Source organism: Rhinatrema bivittatum, chromosome 19 (assembly GCF_901001135.1).
Source record: "Rhinatrema bivittatum chromosome 19, aRhiBiv1.1, whole genome shotgun sequence".
Classification (NCBI taxonomy): Eukaryota; Metazoa; Chordata; class Amphibia; order Gymnophiona; family Rhinatrematidae; genus Rhinatrema; species Rhinatrema bivittatum.
The window spans coordinates 2,244,674-2,266,510 of record NC_042633.1 but is presented as its reverse complement, the minus strand read 5'-3'; the positions used below and the strand labels follow the sequence as shown (position 1 = coordinate 2,266,510).

The 21,837-nt window shown below is 45.9% G+C and overlaps 1 protein-coding gene across 6 annotated transcripts in view; it reads left to right on the top strand.

Moving 5' to 3' along the window:
• The window catches only part of LOC115080208 (zinc finger protein 282-like), a 45,408-nt gene that overhangs the window by 227 nt on the left and 23,344 nt on the right, over positions 1–21,837 (top strand). For 4 of the 6 annotated variants that reach the window (XM_029584343.1, XM_029584341.1, XM_029584340.1 and 1 more), the window contains exons 2-10: positions 407–533; positions 1,075–1,188; positions 1,346–1,463; positions 3,883–3,964; positions 4,423–4,549; positions 5,413–5,526; positions 5,667–5,780; positions 7,322–7,471; positions 7,900–7,977. In XM_029584343.1, the coding sequence (XP_029440203.1) occupies positions 407–533; positions 1,075–1,188; positions 1,346–1,463; positions 3,883–3,964; positions 4,423–4,549; positions 5,413–5,526; positions 5,667–5,780; positions 7,322–7,471; positions 7,900–7,977 (1,024 nt within the window). Of the gene's footprint in view, positions 1–406; positions 534–1,074; positions 1,189–1,345; positions 1,464–3,878; positions 3,965–4,422; positions 4,550–5,412; positions 5,527–5,666; positions 5,781–7,321; positions 7,472–7,899; positions 7,978–21,837 lie in introns of all 6 variants that reach the window. The other 2 variants (XM_029584339.1, XM_029584342.1) reach the window with 2 other exon arrangements.

The window sequence follows — 21,837 nt, the reverse complement described above, 5'->3', positions numbered from 1 at the left end:
TGTGCATTTAAAAGGAAACCTTTTCCCTGTGCAGCTCTTCCAGCCTTCCCTCCTCCCATCACAGGGCAGAGATCTTTACAGCCCCGGGGAGGTTTGAGCTCTGCTCACCCCGAGATCAGCAGAGATTGGCAGGGTGGGGGATGTTGGGGAGGGCACGCAGACTCTCCCATGCTCACCGTGGGTACTCTGACATGCACTGATGCACAGATAGCTGCACCTGAGATCTCCAGGGATTCTCTGGAAACCAAGCAAGCTCTGCAAATTACTGGAGATTCAATAGAGCTGAGCTCTCTCCATGTCAGGGAGCTGATCTCACTGACAGAGGCCAGAGAACACAGTTTATTGCCCGCACATTATAATGAAGCTGCAGGGAGAAGGGCTGAGGGGGTCCTGTTTGCTGTTCCAGGCATCGGTCACGTTCAGGGACGTCGCTGCTTATTTCTGGGAAGTGGAGTGGGACATTCTGGGAGAACGGCAGAAGGAGCTGTACAAGAACGTCATCAAGGAGATTCACGGCGTCCTCCTGTCCCGGGGTAAGTCTGCCTTTTCTATCATATTTTTTATTATTTTAGATTTCGCTTGTGCCTTTTCAGTGGTAGCTCAGGGTAAGTTACCTTCACGCGCTCCAAGGACTTAATCCTCGGCACAGAGTGGGAGGAGAGCCTCGGGAAATGACCCCCCCCTCGCCCTGAGTTTGTCCCTGAGGCAATTGGGGGGGGGGGGGTGGAGTGGCTTGGCCGAGGTCACAAGGAGCATCCAGGGGGGGCTTTGCTTCGTTTGCTGCTTTTCCCCCTCTGGTTGTCGGGGAAGCTTGAAAGTTATCTGGGGACAAGCTGTCAATACTCGGACATTACCCTATTATTTTATTCAGGGATGTCCAGTGGGACGTTATCCCTGACAACGTGTCTGGCAGAGCTCAGCCGGCCCAAGTTATCCGTTGGCCTCAGCGTAGTCAAAATTGTTCAGGTTGTGAATTGCCCTGATTCGAACTCAGATCAGATGAACAAAAATATCATTAAAAAATAACAGGGAACAGATGAAATGAAAAAGTCATTTTGCTATCTTTACTGGCAGGTCATTCAATTCTTAATCCCGATGTTGTATTCAAGATTAAGAAGGAAGATGAGAAATATTTCCCTCAGCACTGGGAGCTGGAGGGGAAAGAAACCATGAAGGACCCCAGCATCAGTAAGTAAATGTTCTGGATTTAAAGGGCTTTGCATTTTCAGATCACAAGAGATGGGGCATTGACATCAAACATTTGGAGACTTCAAATCCATTTCCTAATATAATATTAGCAGGACCTGGGTGACTCCTCCTAGACTCGTTTGTTTTCTCATCTCAGGCCTTCCGATTGTAACGTCTGTGTTCTCACTGAGCGTCAAACAAGAGGAAGATCTGCCCTTCCTGGATCCTCCTGAATCAGAGACGACTGAAGGGATTCACCCTCCTGTAACAGGCAGGTATCCGATTCCTCCCGGGTGTCTGTACTAAGGTCAGGTGGTGCCAGTTAGGAATTCAGCACCGGGAGGGTAAGAGGCCGGCCCCCTCTCTCTCGCTATCTGTTTCCCTACAGGGGATGGGGTTGGGCTGCCTGAGGTGGGGGACCTAGGGTGGGGGCGGTCAGGCAAGGCTCGCAGTCCTGCACTGTTGATGTGGGTGACAGGGCTGGAGGGGGCCCCTGCATTTTACCACTGTCTCCTTGAAGGTCAGCGCCAGGCTTCTGAGTCAGGACCTGCCAGCCCGTGTTGTTTGTGCGGGACCCTGCGTGAATCGGTTCGGCGGCCTCTCTCAGCCTTGCAGCGGACGTTCGCATGACCCCGAGACCCTTGCATAGAGCCCTGCAGTGATCCAGCTGTGCGGGCACCGTGGCACGCACCACTGCGTTTAGGTTCATCTTGGTAAACCACTGGGAGCTCTTTCACTGCCGTCCGGAGTTGTGGGGCTCTGACACCGTTTGCCTGTGTTTTTGGCAGGAGCTCGTAGGGTCCGAATGGGATTTTTCCTTTCGTTCCTTTTCCCATTCTCCCCCCACCAGTTCACCGTGGCCCGTCTGTCATCCTCTTCTCCCTCTCCAGCCTTTCACTCTTCTCAAGTCTCTCCTTCTTTGTCCCTCCTTCCCAGTGTCTCTCCGTCCCTTCCCTCAGCTCCTGCTGTCTCTCCTCCCTTTCACGTCCTTCCTTCCATCCCTCACTCTCCCGGTGCCGCTCCTAGATGCCAACCCCCTCCCTCCCAGGCAGCAGCTTGTGCTTTCACTTCCCCTGAGCCCGGGCAGCGGGAGGGAGGGAGGCAGGGGGATCCCCCAGGTTAGCAGCAGGAGGGAGGGAGGAGCGATTCGTACTGTCCTGGTATCTGTGCGGGGTCGCTGTCTCGGTTCCTTTTCATAGCTACAGAAGGCCCTCAGCTTCTTCCTCCGGGATTCTTACATTTTCAGAGCTCACAAGATTCCCATCCTCTCACTTTGAGCTAAATGTCGCCCTTCTTGAGTCGCTGCGTCCAAGAGCTTTTAAAAGCCGAAGAGGTCGCTGCCCGTGGAGCCGCTGCAACCGTCCCTTTTGTGGAGAAATGACTCGAGCGCGCTGCAGCGAGGAAGGTTTATGGAGGGCGAGCACCTTCCGGACTCTTGTCAGTCAGACTCTCGCTCAGGTTACGGTGCAGAAGATTAGTAGAGGCTTAGACGTGCACCATAGCTTGAGTTCAAGAAAGCCTGGGAGGAGCCGAGGGGATCTCTGAGGGAGAGGAAGGGGCCTTTTAGCTGAGCAGGAGATGAGGCTGGGCAGACTGGATGGGCCAATATGGTCTGTGTCTGCCATCATGGTCTATCTTTATGTGTTAAACTGACTTGGAGCGCTCTCTCTCTCTCTCTCTCTCTAATTGGATGAAACAAAACAGAATATCAGTGAATACCCACACAACTTGACGGTTTCGGCCAAGAGACAATGACGTTTGTCCCCCCTCACTTCTGTTTTTAAGGGCCAGTTGCTTCCTATCACGTCTGAGATGAGAATTGCAGGTGTAACCCTGGCCTCAGAATTAGGAATGTGACCCCACATTAACAGCGTGGTAAGGAGCTGCCCTGTACGGTGAGGAATTAATTCCTAACCTGCGCCCTTATTTGTAAAATGAACATCTGGTGACAGCTTGCTTTACCATCCAGACTGCAAGATGCGCAGAATACCCCACCCCTCCCCTCTCCCTACCACCCCTATGGCATCCCATCCTCCTTCACCCCCCCTCCCGCCCTCTCCTCCTTGTCTCTTGTTCTTCAATTTTTGCTACACAGCCCTCTATCCAGCCCGCCTCAGCTGATTCCCCCTAGCCTCCCCCACCCTATCTCAGCTCCCTGCTAGAGTGCCCCAGTGACTGTTGTCACCAACCTGTTTACCAAGTTATTTAAGTTATATAAGATGTTATATTCATATTTGTATAAGTTACCAATTGGTCACCACTATGTATAAGTTGTTTATCCTGTAAACCGGAGTGAAGGCATCCCGCTATACTTCGGTATAAAAAAGCCTCGAAATAAATAAATACGTGGCCTGGGGTCCCGCCGGATCCAAGATTACGTGATCAGAGCTCACCGGGACTTCAGAAGCTGTGCCGGATGCCAATTGTGGCATTTCTAGAACAAACCTGTTTGTATAGCTCTGCAAACATCTCCGTTCTAGATTCAAATGTTACTGCGCATTTACGCCTCTTTCTGTTCTATTTCTGCTTCGTTTACCAGGATTTTTTGTTTTGAATTTTCCAGATAGTTATTTGTCTAGTTTCAGAGTTGCATGCGTGTTCTGCTTTTCGTTCGTTATTAATGCCTGGTTCCTGCTGCTTTATTCATGTAGAATATAATAAATAAATGCACTTTCCCATGTTTGTAACAGGCAGCCGAGGTCACAGGCCTGACCCCACAGCAGAGACGCTGAAAACGGAAGAGCCTCAGGTCAGCGAGCGGCTGGAGGGAGGAGCGGTGAGCAAAATATTCCTTTGTAATAAAACGCTTCGTGCAGCTCCTCTCGGACTAACACGTCAGGTTTTACATTGGGGGAGCTCATTACGGATAGAGATGGTTACAACAAGCAGGATATTCAGAGAGAGCTCTGCACCTGATTTCAGGCCCCCATATTCAGCCATTTAAAGTGGCTAAATAAAGAGTCTGACTACAGGCCCCTAAATAAGCCTCTTGATTAAGCTGCACACACTTAGGAAAGGTTTTGACTCCTGTAAATGTAGGTACGTTAGGCATCTTTGAGGATCAGAAGATCTCTACAAAATATTATCGATCTCAGAGAACAGAGCTCTCTTTAGGGTATAATGTAACTGGGGAGCTGATTTCACTGACAGAGGCCAGAGAACACAGTTTATTGCCCGCACATTATAATGAAGCTGGAGGGAGAGGGGCTGAGGGTGTCCTGTTTGCTGTTCCAGGCATCGGTCACGTTCAGGGACGTCGCTGCTTATTTCTGGGAAGTGGAGTGGGACATTCTGGGAGAATGGCAGAAGGAGCTGTACAAGAAGGTCATCAAGGAGATTCATGGCATCCTCATGTCACGGGGTAAGTCTGCCTTTTCTATCATCTCTCACCCATACACACACTGCAGGATGGCTGCTGCCACTTTATCAGGGCTGGAATAATCCCAGGTGCCAGGTCCCTTGGGCACATATAATATACAGTCTGGCCTCTGATCTCATGCCAAGTCCAACAGGAGCTGCTGTGGCTCCCCAGGGCCCAGTGAGAGACACCTCTGCTGCAGGCCCGGCACGAGATGCTGCTCTGAGCTGTACAGGAGAATCACAACTTCTTTGGAAAGGTCTGATATGTTAGCTCGGTACTAGATAACTATAGAGTACGATGTGTAACTCCCTCCAGGCGGTACCCAGATCTCACAGGTCACATATCCCCTTTCTGCCTCTCACTGGCCTCTGGAGAGAGTTATCTTTATATCCCAGGACCTGGGTTTTCCTTCTCAGATGCTCCTGATAAGAAGCTGGGACTCCTCCTTTCCAGGAGGGCACAGGCTGGCAGAGAGCACTGGCACCTGCAATGCCTCCAGCTAGGAGGGTCAGGAACAGAAACGATCGTACCCAAACCTGGATTTAGGCAGAGGCAGCTAGCTAGGATGCCAAAGTGTAAAGGCGTCAAATATCCAGGCCAAAGAGGAGTGTGATCTGCTTGCTTTAGGACTATGTGCCAGAAGAGCTTCACCGTGGCGCTCTGCCTCTGGCGCCAACACCTTAAATCTTGCCCTGATCATCCCAGAAATCCCCAAAGGTTGATTCTTAATCTAATGACAGCCTGTAGCTGTCTCTTCTAAGCAAGCTTTGTCTCTCTCAAGCTCTCACCCTGCTCTATCAGAAGCCCAGAGGGTTCTATAAGTACAAATTTCAAATGTAATTTTTGCTATTTCTTATTGGCAGGTCATTCAATTCTTAATCCCGATGTTGTATTCAAGATTAAGAAGGAAGATGAGAAATATTTCCCTCAGCACTGGGAGCTGGAGGGGAAAGAAACCATGAAGGACCCCAGCATCAGTAAGTAAATGTTCTGGGTTTAAAGGGCTCTGCATTTTCAGATCACAGGAGATGGGGCATTAACATCAAATCCATTTCCTAATATAATATTAGCAGGTCCTGGGTGACTCCTCCTAGACTCGTTTGTTTTCTCATCCCAGGCCTTCCGATTGTAACGTCTGTGTTCTCACTGAGCGTTAAACAAGAGGAAGATCTGCCCTTCCTGGATCCTCCTGAATCAGAGACGCCTGAAGGGATTCACCCTCCTGTAACAGGCAAGTATCAGATTCCTCCCGGGCGTCTGTACTAAGGTCAGGCGGTGCCAGTTAGGAATTCAGCACCGGGAGGGTAAGAGGCCCCCTCTCTCTTACCTCCAGTGTCTGTTTCCCTGCTTTGCATGGGGTAAATTGCCTGGTGGGATCCCAGGAAAGGAGGAGACTGTCCCTCGTCACGGGGGTTGTTGCCAAGGATGGTGAGGGTGGAGGGGAGGAGAACACAACCAGTGACGGCAGTGCAGCTTCAATTAGCCATAGAAGCTTAGCAGAACACTGCACCTAGGGGAGGAGATTGTTAACTTTGTGCATCCTTAGGTGAATCTAAATCACGGTGCGTTGTACAATGTATAGTAACACAGTTTGAGATTAAAGATTTTGCATGTGGCACAGTTCATTACCATTTTAGTTATTTGACTTTAAATCTGCATTAAAGTTAACAAGGACTGACAGGGACTAACATGCTAAATTCCTTTTAAAGGTAACATGCATTAGCAGGTGTGCCCTACACATTAATGCACTTTAGTACATCTGTCCCCTAGTGCAGAGCTTGACTAATCCCGGTTGCCGGGTTGGCAGTTTTGCAGCCCTTTGCAACCAGAGCTCCCATTTAGCTACTGGAGCAGGCTGGTTTGCACTGGTCTGCACTGCATGGGTCTTTGAGTTTCAGACAGGCATTACCTGAACTCCCGCGCTGGTCTCTCAATCTCGCAAGACCACTTGAAGAGTTCGGGCACTGCGAGGCTCGGAGCGATGGGCGGCTGCTTGATGCTGACCGGAAAGGAACAGCCGGTTGCAGAGGGGGCTCGCAGAAGGTGGAACAGGCTGGCTACATCAGAGAGCCAGAGAAGGAGCACTTTTTTTTAGACTTCTTCTGCTTCAGCTGGATAAGTAGCGTTTTTAAGACTTATTTGGCTAAATAGCAGCTTTGCTGTTACTTAGCCGGAAAATTGGAACTTGTACAGATAAGTTTGACAATTCGGAATTTAGCCAGATAAGTGTGCGCAGCTGGTGTACCAGCGAATTTGTACGTCTTATTTTAAAATGATCTGCGAGTAGACTCAGCACGCATAAATTAGATTCATTTACCCCCTGTAAGACGACTTTTACACCTGTAAGTTGGGAGATTTTCTAACATGCGGGCAGCAGTGAAATTACCAGTTTTATCATTTAGTCTCCCAGTTTGCCCAGTCCATCTGCAGGTCATTGAGACCCTCTTGGCTTTTCAGCTTCAACTCCATTTCAACCATGACCCCCCCCACCCAGTCACTATTTTATTTATTTATTTATTTAAATCTTTTTCTATACCGTCGTTAAGGTGGGTACCATCACAACGGTTTACATAAAGGCACATAAAGTAATGCTATTGTAATCTTACATTTTACATGGGTGCCATACGGTTCAGTAACAGTTTTTAAGCAAGATTAACTATTTCACTTTGAATATGTTTATGATCGCTTATTCCAGATATTGAGCAGGAGAAAGTTACCCTGACAAATCTCTTTAAATATGAACCTCATTGTACTTGTCTTTTCCCAGAACAGGCTCCCCCAGTGTCACCCCTGACATTTTAATCCGATTTAAGCAAGAAGGACGTGGGACTGAGCCCCTGAGATCTGAGGACAGAGGGAACCTGAGCATCCCAGGCGCCTGTGAGGAGCTGCATGAAGCAGGCGATGCAGCTTGGATTAAAGGTACTGCTGGGCCGATCCAAACATTGCTGAGACACGAGGCCTCCTCTGGACCAGACACAGCGAGGAGGAGGCGTTAAATCATGTCCCTGACCTCTGACCTTTCTTGTGTGGAGGGCTCACAGTGGCAGCAGGAACCCCCCCCCCCCCCCCCCCCGGGAACAGTAAGAGGGAGGAAGGCAGGGGGAGCAGCAGGAGGGAGGGAGTGGGGATTGCACAGCAAACGGTTCCCATCCTCGTGGGATTGAAGGACCCCAGCAGGATAATTATGAAAGGAGTTACGCGTGCAAATGTAACAGACCGTCCTAGCAATTTTCAAAAGCCATTAAGTGCACTTAATGCTGAGAAACCGATTAGCAGTTCAGGTTTTGCCTTTCTTAGGTCAATATCCCAGACTGTTTAAAAGCTGAAGGCACAATCTCATTCTCTAACAGGCAGCCGAGGTCCCAGTCCTGACCCTACAGCAGAGATCCTGAGAATGGGAGGGGAGGAGACGGAGACCAAGAGCGGTGAGCAAAATATTCCTTCCTAACACACTTTAAAGCTTTTGATGCGCTCCCGCATAGGAGACTTGGGAACAAAATGAGAAGCTTGGGAGTGAGCGCCAAGGTGGTGACGTGGATTACAAACCGGTTGAGGGACAGGAGACAGTGGGTGATGGTAAATAGAAGCTGCTCTGAAGAGCGTTCCATGTGACAGTGAAAGCCTGTGTGTGTGAGTCAGACAGCATGTGCCAGTGAGAGACTGTGTGTATGAATGATTGTATGAGAGAGAACATGTGACAGTGAGAGCCTGTGCTTGAGCAAGACAGCATGTGGGAGTGAGAGAGAGAGCCTGTGTGTGTGAGAGAGACAGCATGTGCCAGTGAGAGCTGTGTGTATGAATGATTGTATGAGAGAGAACATGTCACAGTGGGAGCCTGTGCTTGAGCAAGACAGCATGTGGGAGTGAGAGAAAGCCTGTCTGTGTGAGTCAGACAGCATGTGCCAGTGAGAGACTGTGTGTATGAATGATTGTATGAGAGAGAACATGTGACAGAGCCTGTGCTTGAGCAAGACAGCATGTGGGAGTGAGAGAGAGCCTGTGTGTGTGAGACTCAGACAGCATGTGCCAGTGAGAGACTGTGTGTATGAATGATTGTATGAGAGAGAGCATGTGAGAGTGAGAGCCTGTGTGTGTGTGTGAGAGAGACAGCGTGTGACAGTAAGAGCGCCTGTGCTTGAGAAAGGTGGAAAGAAGGCAAATCGATTACCGGCATGGTTAAAAGGGGAGGTGAAAAGCTATTTTAGCCAAAAGATCTTCATTCAAATATTGGAAGAAAAATCCAACAGAAGAAAATAGGATAAAGCATAAACGTTGGCAAGTTAAATGTAAGACATTGATAAGACAGGCTAAGAGAGAATTTGAAAAGAAGTTGGCCGTAGAGGCAAAAACTCACAGTAGAAACTTTTTTAAATATATCCGAAGCAGAAAGCCTGTGAGGGAGTCAGTTGGACCGTTAGATGATCGAGGGGTTAAAGGGGCACTTAGAGAAGATAAGGCCATCGCGGAAAGATTAAATGATTTCTTTGCTTCGGTATTTACTGAAGAGGATGTTGGGGAGGTACCCATGATGGAGAAGGTTTTCATGGGTAATGATTCAGATGGACTGAATCAAATCACAGTGAACCTAGAAGATGTGGTAGACCTGATTGACAAACTGAAGAGTAGTAAATCACCTGGACCGGATGGTATGCACCCCAGAGTTCTGAAGGAACTAAAAAATGAAATTTCAGACCTATTAGTAAAAATTTGTAACCTATCATTAAAATCATCCATTGTACCTGAAGACTGGAGGATAGCAAATGTAACCCCAATATTTAAAAAGGGCTCCAGGGGCGATCCGGGAAACTACAGACCGGTTAGCCTGACTTCAGTGCCAGGAAAAATAATGAAAAGTGTTCTAAACATCAAAATCACAGAACATATAGAAAGACATGGTTTAATGGAACAAAGTCAGCATGGCTTTACCCAAGGCAAGTCTTGCCTCACAAATCTGCTTCACGTTTTTGAAGAAGTTAATAAACCTGTGGATAAAGGTGAACCGGTAGATGTAGTATACTTGGATTTTCAGAAGGCGTTTGACAAAGTTCCTCATGAGAGGCTTCTAGGAAAAGTAAAAAGTCATGGGATAGGTGGTGATGTCCTTTTGTGGATTGCAAACTGGTTAAAAGACAGGAAACAGAGAGTAGGATTAAATGGGCAATTTTCTCAGTGGAAGGGAGTGGACAGTGGAGTGCCTCAGGGATCTGTATTGGGACCCTTACTGTTCAATATATTTATAAATGATCTGGAAAGAAATACGACGAGTGAGATAATCAAATTTGCAGATGACACAAAATTGTTCAGAGTAGTTAAATCACAAGCAGATTGTGATAAATTGCAGGAAGACCTTGTGAGACTGGAAAATTTATGCATCCAAATGGCAGATGAAATTTAATGTGGATAAGTGCAAGGTGATGCATATAGGGAAAAATAACCCATGCTATAATTACACAATGTTGGGTTCCATATTAGGTGCTACAACCCAAGAAAGAGATCTAGGTGTCATAGTGGATAACACATTGAAATCGTCGGTTCAGTGTGCTGTAGCAGTCAAAAAAGCAAACAGAATGTTGGGAATTATTAGAAAGGGAATGGTGAATAAAACGGAAAATGTCATAATGCCTCTGTATCGCTCCATGCTAAGACCACACCTTGAATACTGTGTACAATTCTGGTCACCGCATCTCAAAAAAGATATAATTGTGATGGAGAAGGTACAGAGAAGGGCTACCAAAATGATAAGGGGAATGGAACAGCTCCCCTATGAGGAAAGACTAAAGAAGTTAGGACTTTTCAGCTTGGAGAAAAGACGGCTGAGGGGGGATATGATAGAGATGTTTAAAATCATGAGAGGTCTAGAACGGGTAGATGTGAATCGGTTATTTACTGTTTCGGATAATAGAAAGACTAGGGGGCACTCCATGAAGTTAGCATGGGGCACATTTAAAACTAATCGGAGAAAGTTCTTCTTCACTCAATGCACAATTAAACTCTGGAATTTGTGGCCAGAGGATGTGGTTAGTTCAATTAGTATAGCTGTGTTTAAAAAAGGATTGGATAAGTTCTTGGAGGAGAAGTCCATTACCTGCTATTAATTAAGTTGACTTAGAAAATAGCCACTGCTATATTACTAGCAATGATAACATGAAATAGACTTAGTTTTTGAGTACTTGCCAGGTTCTTATGGCCTGGATTGGCCACTGTTGGAAACAGGATGCTGGGCTTGATGGACCCTTGGTCTGACCCAGTATGGCATTTTCTAGATATCTCTAGAAGACAGCATGTGGGAGTGAGAGAGAGCCTGTGTGTGTGAGTCAGACAGCATGTGCCAGTGAGAGACTGTATGAATGATTGTATGAGAGACAGCATGTGCCAGTGAGAGACTGTGTGTATGAATGATTGTATGAGAGAGAGTATGTGACAGTGAGAGCCTGTGCTTGAGCAAGACAGCATGTGGGAGTGAGAGAGAGCCTGTGCGTGTGTGAGTCAGACAACATGTGCCAGTGAGAGCCTGTGTGTATGAATGATTGTATGAGAGAGAGCGTGTGACAGTGAGAGTGTGTGTATGAATGATTGTATGAGAGAGAGCGTGTGAGAGTGAGAGCGTGTGTGTGTGTGTGAGAGAGAGAAATGCATGTGAGAATGAGAACCTGACTGTGTGTTTGAGGGAAGAAGATAGAGAGAAAAGAAATAGAAATAAAGACAATATAAAAGGAATTGGCAAAAAAATAAGAAAGGGAAGGTGGAAAAAAATAAGAAAGGGAAGGTGAGGGAAAAAAACCTGTGACCAACTGATTATAAATCTAAGATCAGACAGTAAAGGGAAAAAAAAATTACTTTTCATTGATTGGCACATGTAATCTTTGGGAATTATTTATTTATGTATTTAAAAGTTTTTCTATACTGTCATTAAGTTATTTACCATCATAACGGTTTACAGTAGGGCACAAATAGAAAAAAATAGTAAAAAAAAAACCCTTTACAATGAAGGTGCCATTAATAATCGTTAACAATTGAATCGCTATAAACTATTTGATTTCTGACGTAAGATGTCTGTGGGTACCTACGGTTACGCTTAGCAGTGTAAGAAAGATAATTTCCAGGTTGGTACCTGGAGATTATGGGTTAGGTGCTTTATGCTGGCTCTTCCTTATCTGTTTTCCACGTTCTCTTTGTAAAAAGCCATGTTTTGAGGTTTGTTTTGAACATTTTGAAATCTCTCTGTAGTCTTAGTTCTAGGGGCATGGAGTTCCATAGGGTGGGACTGGCCAGAGATAGTGCACACTCCCTCACCTGTGTTAGTCTTGCTGTTTTTACTGATGGGATGGTTAAGAGAGCTTTATTTGCTGATCTTAAATTTCTATGGGATATGTACTCGCAGTGCTGTGTTCAGCCATTCTGCTTTTTTGTCATGGATCAGTTTGTGTATTGTGCAAAGTACTTTGAATTGAACTCTTTGTTCGATAGGTAGCCAATGTGTTTCTGTGATGTGATCTCGTTTGCTTTTCCTTTGCGAATTCTCGCTGCAGAGTTTTGTAATATTTGCAGTGGTCTTATTGATGTGTATGGTAGGCCCAGCAGTAATGCATTGCAATAATAGGTGCTCGCAAATATTAGTGCTTGGAGCACTGTGCGAAAGTTTGGTAATGTCAGTAGTGGTTTTAGTTTGGCATACCCTTCTTTAACCGAGATATGTGCGGTTTGAGGCTTAGCTCTGTGTCTATTATAACGCCGAGGTTGCGTATCTTCTCTGCTAAATCGATTTTTTTGATTGCTTTTGAGTATTATTGGAGTTTGAATTATGTTTATGTTCTTTCTAAGTGTAGGAATTCAGTTTTCTCAATATTAATTACCAATTCCATTTGGTTTAAAAGCTGTTTGTTTGATTATTTCGAGATACATATTGGCTAAGCTTAGTGTTTTTTCAATGGTGTCCTCAATTTGTAGGATTAATTGAATGTCATCGGCGTAGACGTAGTGTATGATTCCTAGCCCTGGGAGGAGATGGCAGAATGGTAACAGATAAATATTAAAGAGTGTTGCTTATAGTGATGATCCTTGGGGTACTCCTGTTTTTAGTGTCATTTGTTTGGACAAGGTATTATTAATTTGTACTTGGAACACTCTGTTACTAAGAAATGATTTAAAACATTTGATTGTTTTGTTGTGTAGTCCTATTTCCTTGAGCCTTTTGATTAATATTTCGTGATTCACTGTGTCAGATGCTGATGATAGATCAAGTAGTACAAGAATGTAATGTTTTCCACTGTCGAATCCTCTTAGCATATTGTCTGTCAGTGTGAGTAAGAGTGTTTCCGTGCTGTAATGTTTTCGAAATCCGTGTTGTGATGAGTATAGGATGTTGTTATTTTCTAAATGCTCTGATAGTTGTTTTTGAACTGTTTTCTCAATTAGTTTTGCAATTAATGGCAGGTTTGAAACTGGTCTGTAATTGGTTAGAGTTAGGGGGTCCATGTTTTTTTCTTTAATATTGGCTTAATTATTGCTCCTTTCAATATATCTGGCATATACCCTTCCTCAAGGGAAAGGTTTATCATTTTTGCTAGGGATGTGGCAGTAACATCAGGAAACTTTTTGAGTTCTAAAATGGGTAATGCGTCTGTATTATGTGGGGCCGGATTTAGCTGTTTAAGCATGTTTTCTACTTCAAGGCTTGATATATCCGTGAACTCGGACCATTGTGTGGCATCTCTTGTACACATTTTAATCTCTTGTTTGGGTGCCTTTGGTATTTTGGTCCTTAGGTTCTCAATTTTATCACTGAAAAACTGCAATTTCATTGCATCTATTCTCTGGTAAATTATCAGGGGAGTTAGTTGTATCTTTGAGGTTATTGACTATTTTGAATAGGGTTCTGGGATTATTCATGAATTTTTCAATCTTGGTACTAAAGTAAGTTTGTTGGCTTCCAGAATTATTTTTTTGTAGTAGGCTAGCTGTTTTCGGTATTGAGTCAGGTGTTCAGTTGATTTATGGCGTTTCCATTCCTTTCCTTTTTTTCCTAAGCTTTTGTTTGGTTTCTTTTATGTGTTCATTGTACCAGGGTTTTTTTTTGTTTTGATTCCTTCGTGCATATTTTTTTTTGGGGGGTTTATGTTGTCTGATATTCGATTGGTCATGTTAATCCAGGCCGTTGTTGTGGTATTGCAATCAGGGTAATCAATTGTATTAAGTTTTTCTTGTACCTTCTTTTTCAGTGTTTCTGTGTCAAATGGGGGACGATATGTAATTTCAATGGCTTCCATTTTTGGTATTTCAGTTGGTTTTGAATGTATAATGGAGGACTGAATAAGGAAATGGTCTGACCATGGAATTTGTGTGTAGCTTGTGTTTGTGTTTTCAAGAAGGCTGTTTATAAATGTCAGGTCTAGTGAGTGTCCGGCTCTGTGTATGGGTTTAAATCCAAGTGCAGTCATTATATCTAAAACGATAAGGGCTTTACATCCATGTGGAGGTTGAAATCTCTGAGTACGATGGTGGCTTTCATTGTATTAAGGTGAGTTGAGAAGAATCCAATTAGTGGGGATAGGTTCAATTATAATAAGCTGGGTAGGCAGTATATGAGGCAGATTTGTAGGTTGTTAGTTTCAAAAATGGCGATTTCATCGTTTGTTGGAGGTGTGATGGATAGTAGTTTGCATTTACATTTTTTTTCGATAATTAATAATAAACCACCTCTTCTGTTTGTTCTAGGAATGTGCAAGAGTAGCACTTTCTCTATGTGGATCTCACAATGTACGGGGAAGTGGAAGCCCACGGGGCCTGCACAGAGGAGGCAGCAGAATGGGCTTCAGTGCCAGTAGCAGCAATCAGCGCTACTGGCACTGAAGCCCATTCTGCAGAGGAATGAGAGAGGCTCTGAGGTTGCTGGAAAAAGAAAGAGAGGGGGTCTTGCCTTTAGTGTGTGCATGTGTATGAATGGGAGTCTGCCTGGGGGTGTATGTGTGTGAATGCATGGGTGCCTGCCTGAGGGTCTGTGTGTGTGTGTGAATGCATGGGTGCCTGCCTGGGGGATGGGGAGGGAGTGGTGTGAAAATGAATGGGAGCCTTCTGGGGGTCAGTTTGTGTGTGAGAATGATTGGGAGCTTGCCTGGGTGTGTGTGTTTGTGTGTATGTGAGGGAGCCAGTGAGTGTGAGAGCATGAGTGTGTATGAGAAAATCCAAGGGAGTAAGAGATTGGGTGTGGAGGGGAGAGAGTGTCTTAGAGCCTGAGAGTGTGTCAGTGTCTGTGAGAGCGAGAGGTAATGGTGGATATAAGAGCATGAATATGAATGTATGTGACAGTGTATGTGTGAGAGAGAATGGACATGTGAGAGTATGTGTGAGAGAGAGAGGATAACCTCCTAATCCTCGACAATATCAGGGTGACTGGAAATCAAGAGCTCCCATGTATGGACAGCAGGGGCTTTTTAAAATCCTTATTAGTTTTAATTATTGGGTGCTATTTGATAAATGTGCTTTTTTGAAATATTTTATTGGTGTTTGGGAAATTGTAAAAAATGTATATGATTTTAATTAATAGAAATTCTATTTATCAGTAGTTTTCAAATATTCTTTTATTAGTATGGTTTTACTGTTATAACTGATGCTTTATATTTCTTGATTTTATTTGTTTTATGAGGAATGGTGGTTCTGTTTTTCCATTGTTAATACAGAGTCTGTCTTCTTGGGGTTTCCATTTCAGTTTTTGTCTAATTTGTGCTCCTTTATTTTGTATTCTGTATGTGGTGAGAGTCTGTCTCTGCTCTGTGTGTGTGACCATGGTGAGAGATTCTGTTAGCATGTAGTGTCTGTATAGGGATCTATAGCAATCGGGTTTGTTTTGCTTCCTCAGTAGGTGGTGTATTGGTATTCTAGGACCCAGTGTAATATTTACCCTTGCTTTTTCACAGGTAGGGTTATTGTTTGAGTCCTTGGTGTTATTACTGTTATGTTAAATGGGATTGCAGTGTAGATTTTTTGCAGGGTTTTGTGTTAGTTCACAATGTGCCTAGCAGTGGAAGGTGTTTGTGCTGCTGTTACTGTGAGGTGACACCAGAATTTGAAAATATCTTTTAGTATGATGAGCTGTAAGGGAAACATCCAAGTTCCATTGTTTGGGGGAATTTCAGTGGATGCACCGAGTTACAGAACTGGAGGTGCAGGATTTATATTGACATTCTGTCCCTTCCTATATATTCCAGACTTCACTCTCATAGCCCTATAGAATTAGTCGAATTGGGATATCAAATAATTTTATAGTGTGAAACTGGCCAGCTTTTTAAAAGTACACAGAAGACCCTTTGGACTTTTTTATTAACACTTTTTTTTTTTTTGTAACCAGTTTTAAAGCAGGATCCATGCTATAGAGGTGGGTGTGATGAAGAAATGTCATTTTGGCTCCCCTCCCCTGAAAAAATTCTTCTGTCTAGAGATGCCACTGATTTTCTGTGACCTTAAGCATTAGTACAAGAAGGATTAAGGAGGGATGCTGGAGAGGCACACAGATGCATTGGCCCCCGGGCGCTGGAGACCCTTGGTGCACCACTGGGTGCGAACCATATGGGGCCGCAAGCGGTGGCAAAGAGGAGTGGAGATTTGGGGGCCACAAGCAGTGCCCAACCTGCTCGCGACCCAGAAAACCACACAGTCAGCAGCGGGCGTGATCGAGAATGAGGTAGGAGTCGGGGCCGAGACCAGGGGGGGGGGGCAAGGGAGAAGGCTCGCCTAGGGCACCTAATCTCCTTGCACCAGCCCTGAGTGCTGGTACATCCCTACCTGGACGATTGGCTCATCTGGGCCAAATCGGAGTCTCTCTGCAAGCTGGCGGTCAGCAGGGTCCTGAATGTTCTGACCTCCCTGGGGTAGATAATCAACTTTCCCAAGAGCAAGCTTCAGCCTTCCCAGACCCTGGAATTCTTGGGGGCGCGATTCGACACTCGAGTCGGCAAGGTCTTCCTCCCCGACGCGCGGGCGCCCAAACTCAGGGGCCAAGTGCGCACTTTTCTCTCACTTGCTGTGCCCACGGCCTGGGACTATCTCAAGGTTTTGGGGTCCATGGCCTCCACCATCGATCTGATCCCTTGGGCTTTTGCGCATATGCGTCCGTTACAGAAAGCTTTGCTGTCCCGCTGGAAGCCTAGTGGCTGTGGAAGCCAGCAAGCTCTTTGCTTGGGCGGAGCGTCACCTAGAGCGCCTTGCAGCGTCCCACATTGCTGGGAAAGAGAATGTTCAAGCCAATTTCCTCAGTCGCCAGCGGTTAGATCCCGGCGAGTGGGAATTGTCAGACAGGGCAATGGATCTGATTGTCCGCAGGTGGGGTCCTCCACACCTGGATCTGATGGCCACCATGAGCAATGCGAAAGCGCCTCGGTTCTTCAGCTGTAGAAGGGAACATTGTGGTAAATTTTGAATGGAAGTATTGAGGCTTCTACCCTTAGCAGAATTTAAAACCAGGGAATCCTGCCTGGATAAAATATCCCACTTCCACTTCTATTTCCCTACCCTTTCTGCCTTGAGACAAAAAGTTTACTTTCAGAGGTGTGTTCGAATCTACCACAGAAATTTATTAACCTTTAATTCATGCAGCACATCATGCATAAATAAACCAGTCAGTTTATTGTAAAAATATTTTCTTTATTTCACAGATAAAGAAAGGCATGAATAAATATCTCTAAATGACTAAGAAACACTTTTATGTTCAAATCTTAACTTTAGCAGAGTATATCCTACAATCAATGCAAGAGCCATTAATAAGGAAATTGAAATTATTAATATCAGATAAATGTCTATTAATGTCATCTTTTTAGAAATTAATACATTTCTAATACATCTGCCAATGTAGAAACAATAGCAATTTAAAGGTTCTCATATACTTGAATAAAAGATTATATTTACCAATTATCTGAAGCACCCCGCTTGTGTCTCTCTCAATCACGTGCGAAGAAAGTCTAAGTAGCACCCCTCCTTCCCTTCTAACTGCTCTCAGTTTTATACACTTAAGACCCTTTGATCCAGGGTAGCTGTTACACTTCCATCAACACATCTATCTCTTAGTCTTTGAAGAACTTTTTCTAGGGACCTTGACTAGGGTTCAATCAATTTTTCATATCAGAACAGTAAAATATAGGATTTATTCTTATTCTGTTTATAGCTTCGCCCATTTTTTATTTTTAATTGGATTTCTTTTGTAGTTCTAAGAGAAAATCTTTTTCACTCCCTTCTGTCACAAGATTCACGCTTAATTGGCTGGCCATCTGTTTTTTAGGGTGGTCAATCATGACACCTGCGTTAGGATGCTCAATGTCATAAAATGCAGGTGTTTTCTTACTTGAGATAAGAGAAAGTGGTAAACAACTGTACTCTCAAAGTCTGAAAGTGGGACAAAGGTGAAATCTTGAGGTCTTAAGTAGGGTAAAGGTGAAAGCTATGTGCTGGAGCTTTTTCAGCACAGCCATGACCGATGTCATGGCTTTTAAAAGTAAAGGCTTATGGGTATTAAATGCTAACATGTTTCTTTATGGCTAATTGATTACTGACTTCACTAAATATAAGTAATTATCAATAAAGCACAAAATATTAAGATATTTTCTGACAACATTGTGCAGAAGGAGTGGATGCGCTGGTCCTTTCCTGGCCTCAAGACGTTCTCCTGTACGTGTTCCCTCCTTGGCCACTGGTGGGCAAAGTGCTCAGAAGAATCGAGCTCCATCAGGGTCCCGTCATTCTAGTGGCTCCAGAGTGGCCTCGCAGACTGTGGTTCGCGGATCTGGTAAATCTCGTGACGGATGGCCCTCTCCGCCTCGGTCATCTCCCCCACCTTCTTCGGCAGGGTCCCATATTTTCCGATCTGGCGGATCGCTTCTGTCTAGCGGCCTGGCTTTTGAACGGCAGAGGTTGAGAAAGAAGGGATATAAGGAAGAAGATATATCCACTCTCTTGAGAGCTCGGAAGCCGGCTACCTCTCTCGCTTATGTCCGGGTATGGAAGGTGTTCGAAAATGCGTGTGTCATGTCGGGAGTTTCGGCTCATAAGGCTCCGGTTTCCCAGGTCCTTTCCTTCCTCCAGAGCGGTCTCTCCAAGGGTTTGTCTTTCAGTTCCTTGTGGGTGCAGTTCTCCGCTCTCGGCTCTCTCTTAGGCAACATTGACGTTTATGCAGTGGTGGCTCATCCGGATGTCATTCGCTTCCTCAAGGGGGCCAAACATTTGAAGTCGCCTGTATGGACTATTTGTCCCTCGTGGAGTCTTAACTTGGTTCTTTGGGTTCTCTGCGAAGCTCCCTTCGAGCCCCTAAGGAGGGCTACACTTAAGGATTTGACCCTCAAAACTGTTTTCCTGGTTTCCATTTGTTCTGCCAGCTCCAAGCTTTGTTGTGCAGGGAACCTTTTCTACGTTTCTCGGATTCTGGGGTATCTCTCGGGATGGTACCCTCCTTCTTGCCAAAAGTTGTGTCTTCTTTTCACGTCAATCAGTCAGTAGAACTTCCGGCTTTAGAAGAAAAAGACTTCGCAAGCACATCGGAGGGTGATCGGCGCCGCCTGGATGTGAAGCGGGTTCTGCTCCGGTACCTCCAGGTTACGAGTGAGTTCTGGGTCTCGGATCACCTGTTTGTCCTGTGGAGTGGCCCGAATAAGGGAAATAAGGCTTCCAAGATCACTATCATGCGTTGGCTAAAGGAGGCTATTGCGTCGGCCTACATCTGCAAGGGCCGACCGGCTCTGGAAGGCCTAAAGGCCCACTCCTTACGTTCTCAAGCCACTTCTTGGATGGAGAGTCAATTGGTCTCCCCGCAGGAAATATGTAGGGCAGCCACTTGAAAATCCCTGCATACGTTTGCTCGTCATTACCGTCTGGATGTACAGGTTCCAGTTTTTGGTTCCTTCGGGCAGCAGGTTCTTCGAGCGGGACTATCTCGGTCCCACCTTGTTTAGGGAAGCTTTGGTACATCCCAGGGTCTGGACTAATCTGGGTACGTACAGGGAAAGGAAAATTTGGTTCTTACCTGCGGTACCATGGATCAGTCCAGACACCCTCCCGTGCTAGATCTGGCCCCCGCTCGAAGCATTTCTTCCTTGACAGGTTTCCGGATACCTGAATTATCTCTTATTATTATTAAAGGCACCAGAAGCATCTAACAGATGACAATGAGAATAAATCTTTATGCAAGAGTGTTGTTTCATACAGAATTCTTTCAATTGTTCAATGGTTCAACTCTTTTCAATTTATCAGTTTCTTGTTACTTGCTTGATCTTTGGGGAGTTATATCTGCTTTGAAAGTACTTTATACTGAAGGGATGCAGGGTAGGGTCTGTCCTGATATAGGATACCTTTTCAGTTTTGGTCTGTCTCCATCTGCTGGACAGGAGGCTCAACCCACGGTCTGAACTGATCCATGGTACTACAGGAACGAAAATTAGCAGGTAAGAACCAATTTTCCTATCTGGTCGGCTTTCAAGGGCAAGCTGTTCCTTTCAAGGGCAAGCTGTTGTTTGGAGATGAGCTAGAACAACTTATTAAAGCCTTGGGAGACAATAAGGTTTACAAGCTCCCGGAGAACAAGCCTAGACCATCTTGCTTCTCTGGCGCCTTTCGGGGCCGTTTTCGGGGTCAGCGCCGTTTCCGTTCCAGGAGGGGTGTTCCCTTTGCTTCCTGACAGACATCGATGAGGTCGCAAGCATGGGCGCATTCGTTTCGAGGCAGGCGGCCTCAGCACGGCGGCGCCTCTCACGGTTTCACTCCCAATAAGACTTCCCAATGAAGGGAAGTCTTCATTGGGAAGTCTTATTGGGAGCCGCCCCCCGATCTCCGGCCCATTCCTCTGTTCTGGAGATCGGGGGCGGCTCTCCTTGTTTCGCGAGGAATGGGTCAAAATAACCTTGGACCAGTGGGTTCTAGATATTATAAATCACGGTTACACTTTGGATTTTGCTCGCCCGCTTCGGGACCTTTTTCTGGTGTCTCCATGCGGGTCACGGGAAAAGCAACAAGTGATTCATCAAATGCTGTCTCGATTGAAGGTGCTGGGAGCGATTGTCCCGGTTCCATCAGCCAAACGTCGGACCGGTTGTTACTTCATTTACTTCGTGGTCCCCAAGAAGGAGGGGTTGTTCCGGCTGATATTGGATTTGAAGAAGGTCAACCGAGCGTTGCAGATTCCGCTGTTCCAGATGGAGACATTGAGATCAGTCGTTGCAGCCATCCACAAGGGAGAGTTTTTGGCTTCTTTGGATTTAACAGAAGCTTACCTTCATATAGGTATCAAGAGCACCATCAAAGGTTTCTGCGGTTCATGGTGATGGTGGAGCATTACCAGTTCTGTGCCCTCCCTTTTGGACTGGCGACTGCTCCACGAGTTTTCACCACGGTGATGGTTGTCGTGGCGGCGTGCCTTCGGCGGGAAGGGATATTAGTTCATCCCTACCTAGATGACTGGCTCATCCGAGCGAAATAGGAGGATCTCTGCAAGGTGGCGGTACAGTCAGTTTTGGACTGTCTACATTCCCTCGGCTGGGTCATCAATTATGCCAAGAGTCACCTTGTTCCGTCCCAGGTACTGGAGTTTCTAGGAGCGTGCTTCAACACTGCGGTGGGCAAGGTTTTTCTACCACTCATGAGGGTGGAGAAGTTGATGACTCAGGTTTGGCATCCGTTGGCCCTTCCTTTGCCAACGGTGTGGGATTATTTACAGGTTCTTGGTTCTATGGCACCTACCCTGGAGTTGGTCCCATGGGCTTTTGCTCATATGCGACCATTGCAGAGGGCACTCCTTTCCCGTTGGGACCCCAAGTTGGAGGAGTTCCATCTGCCCTTTCCATTACTGGAACCGGCAAGGACCAGCCTGGATTGGTAGTTTGTCCCGCATCACTTGCTCTGGGGTGTGGACCTGGAAACTCCCCAGTGGATCATAATCACAACAGATGCCAGCCTGACAGGTTGGGGAGCAGTCTGTCAATCTCAGTCAACGCAGGGCCAATGGTCCCCGATACAAGCCCAGTGGTCCATAAATCGTTTGGAAACCAGGGCGGTTCGTTTAGCGCTGCACCAATTTCTGCCACTTGTCCAATAGTGGACGGTCCGGATCCTCTCAGACAATGCAACCACTGTGGCTTACATAAACCATCAGGGAGGTACCCAGAGTCGACCAGTAGCCTCCGAAGCAGACCAGTTGATGGCCTGGGCGGAACGCCATCTGACCCACATAGCGGCATCTCATATAGCCGGAGTGGACAACGTTCAGGCGGATTTTCTCAGCAGGCAGTGGCTAAACCCCGGAGAATGGGAACTGT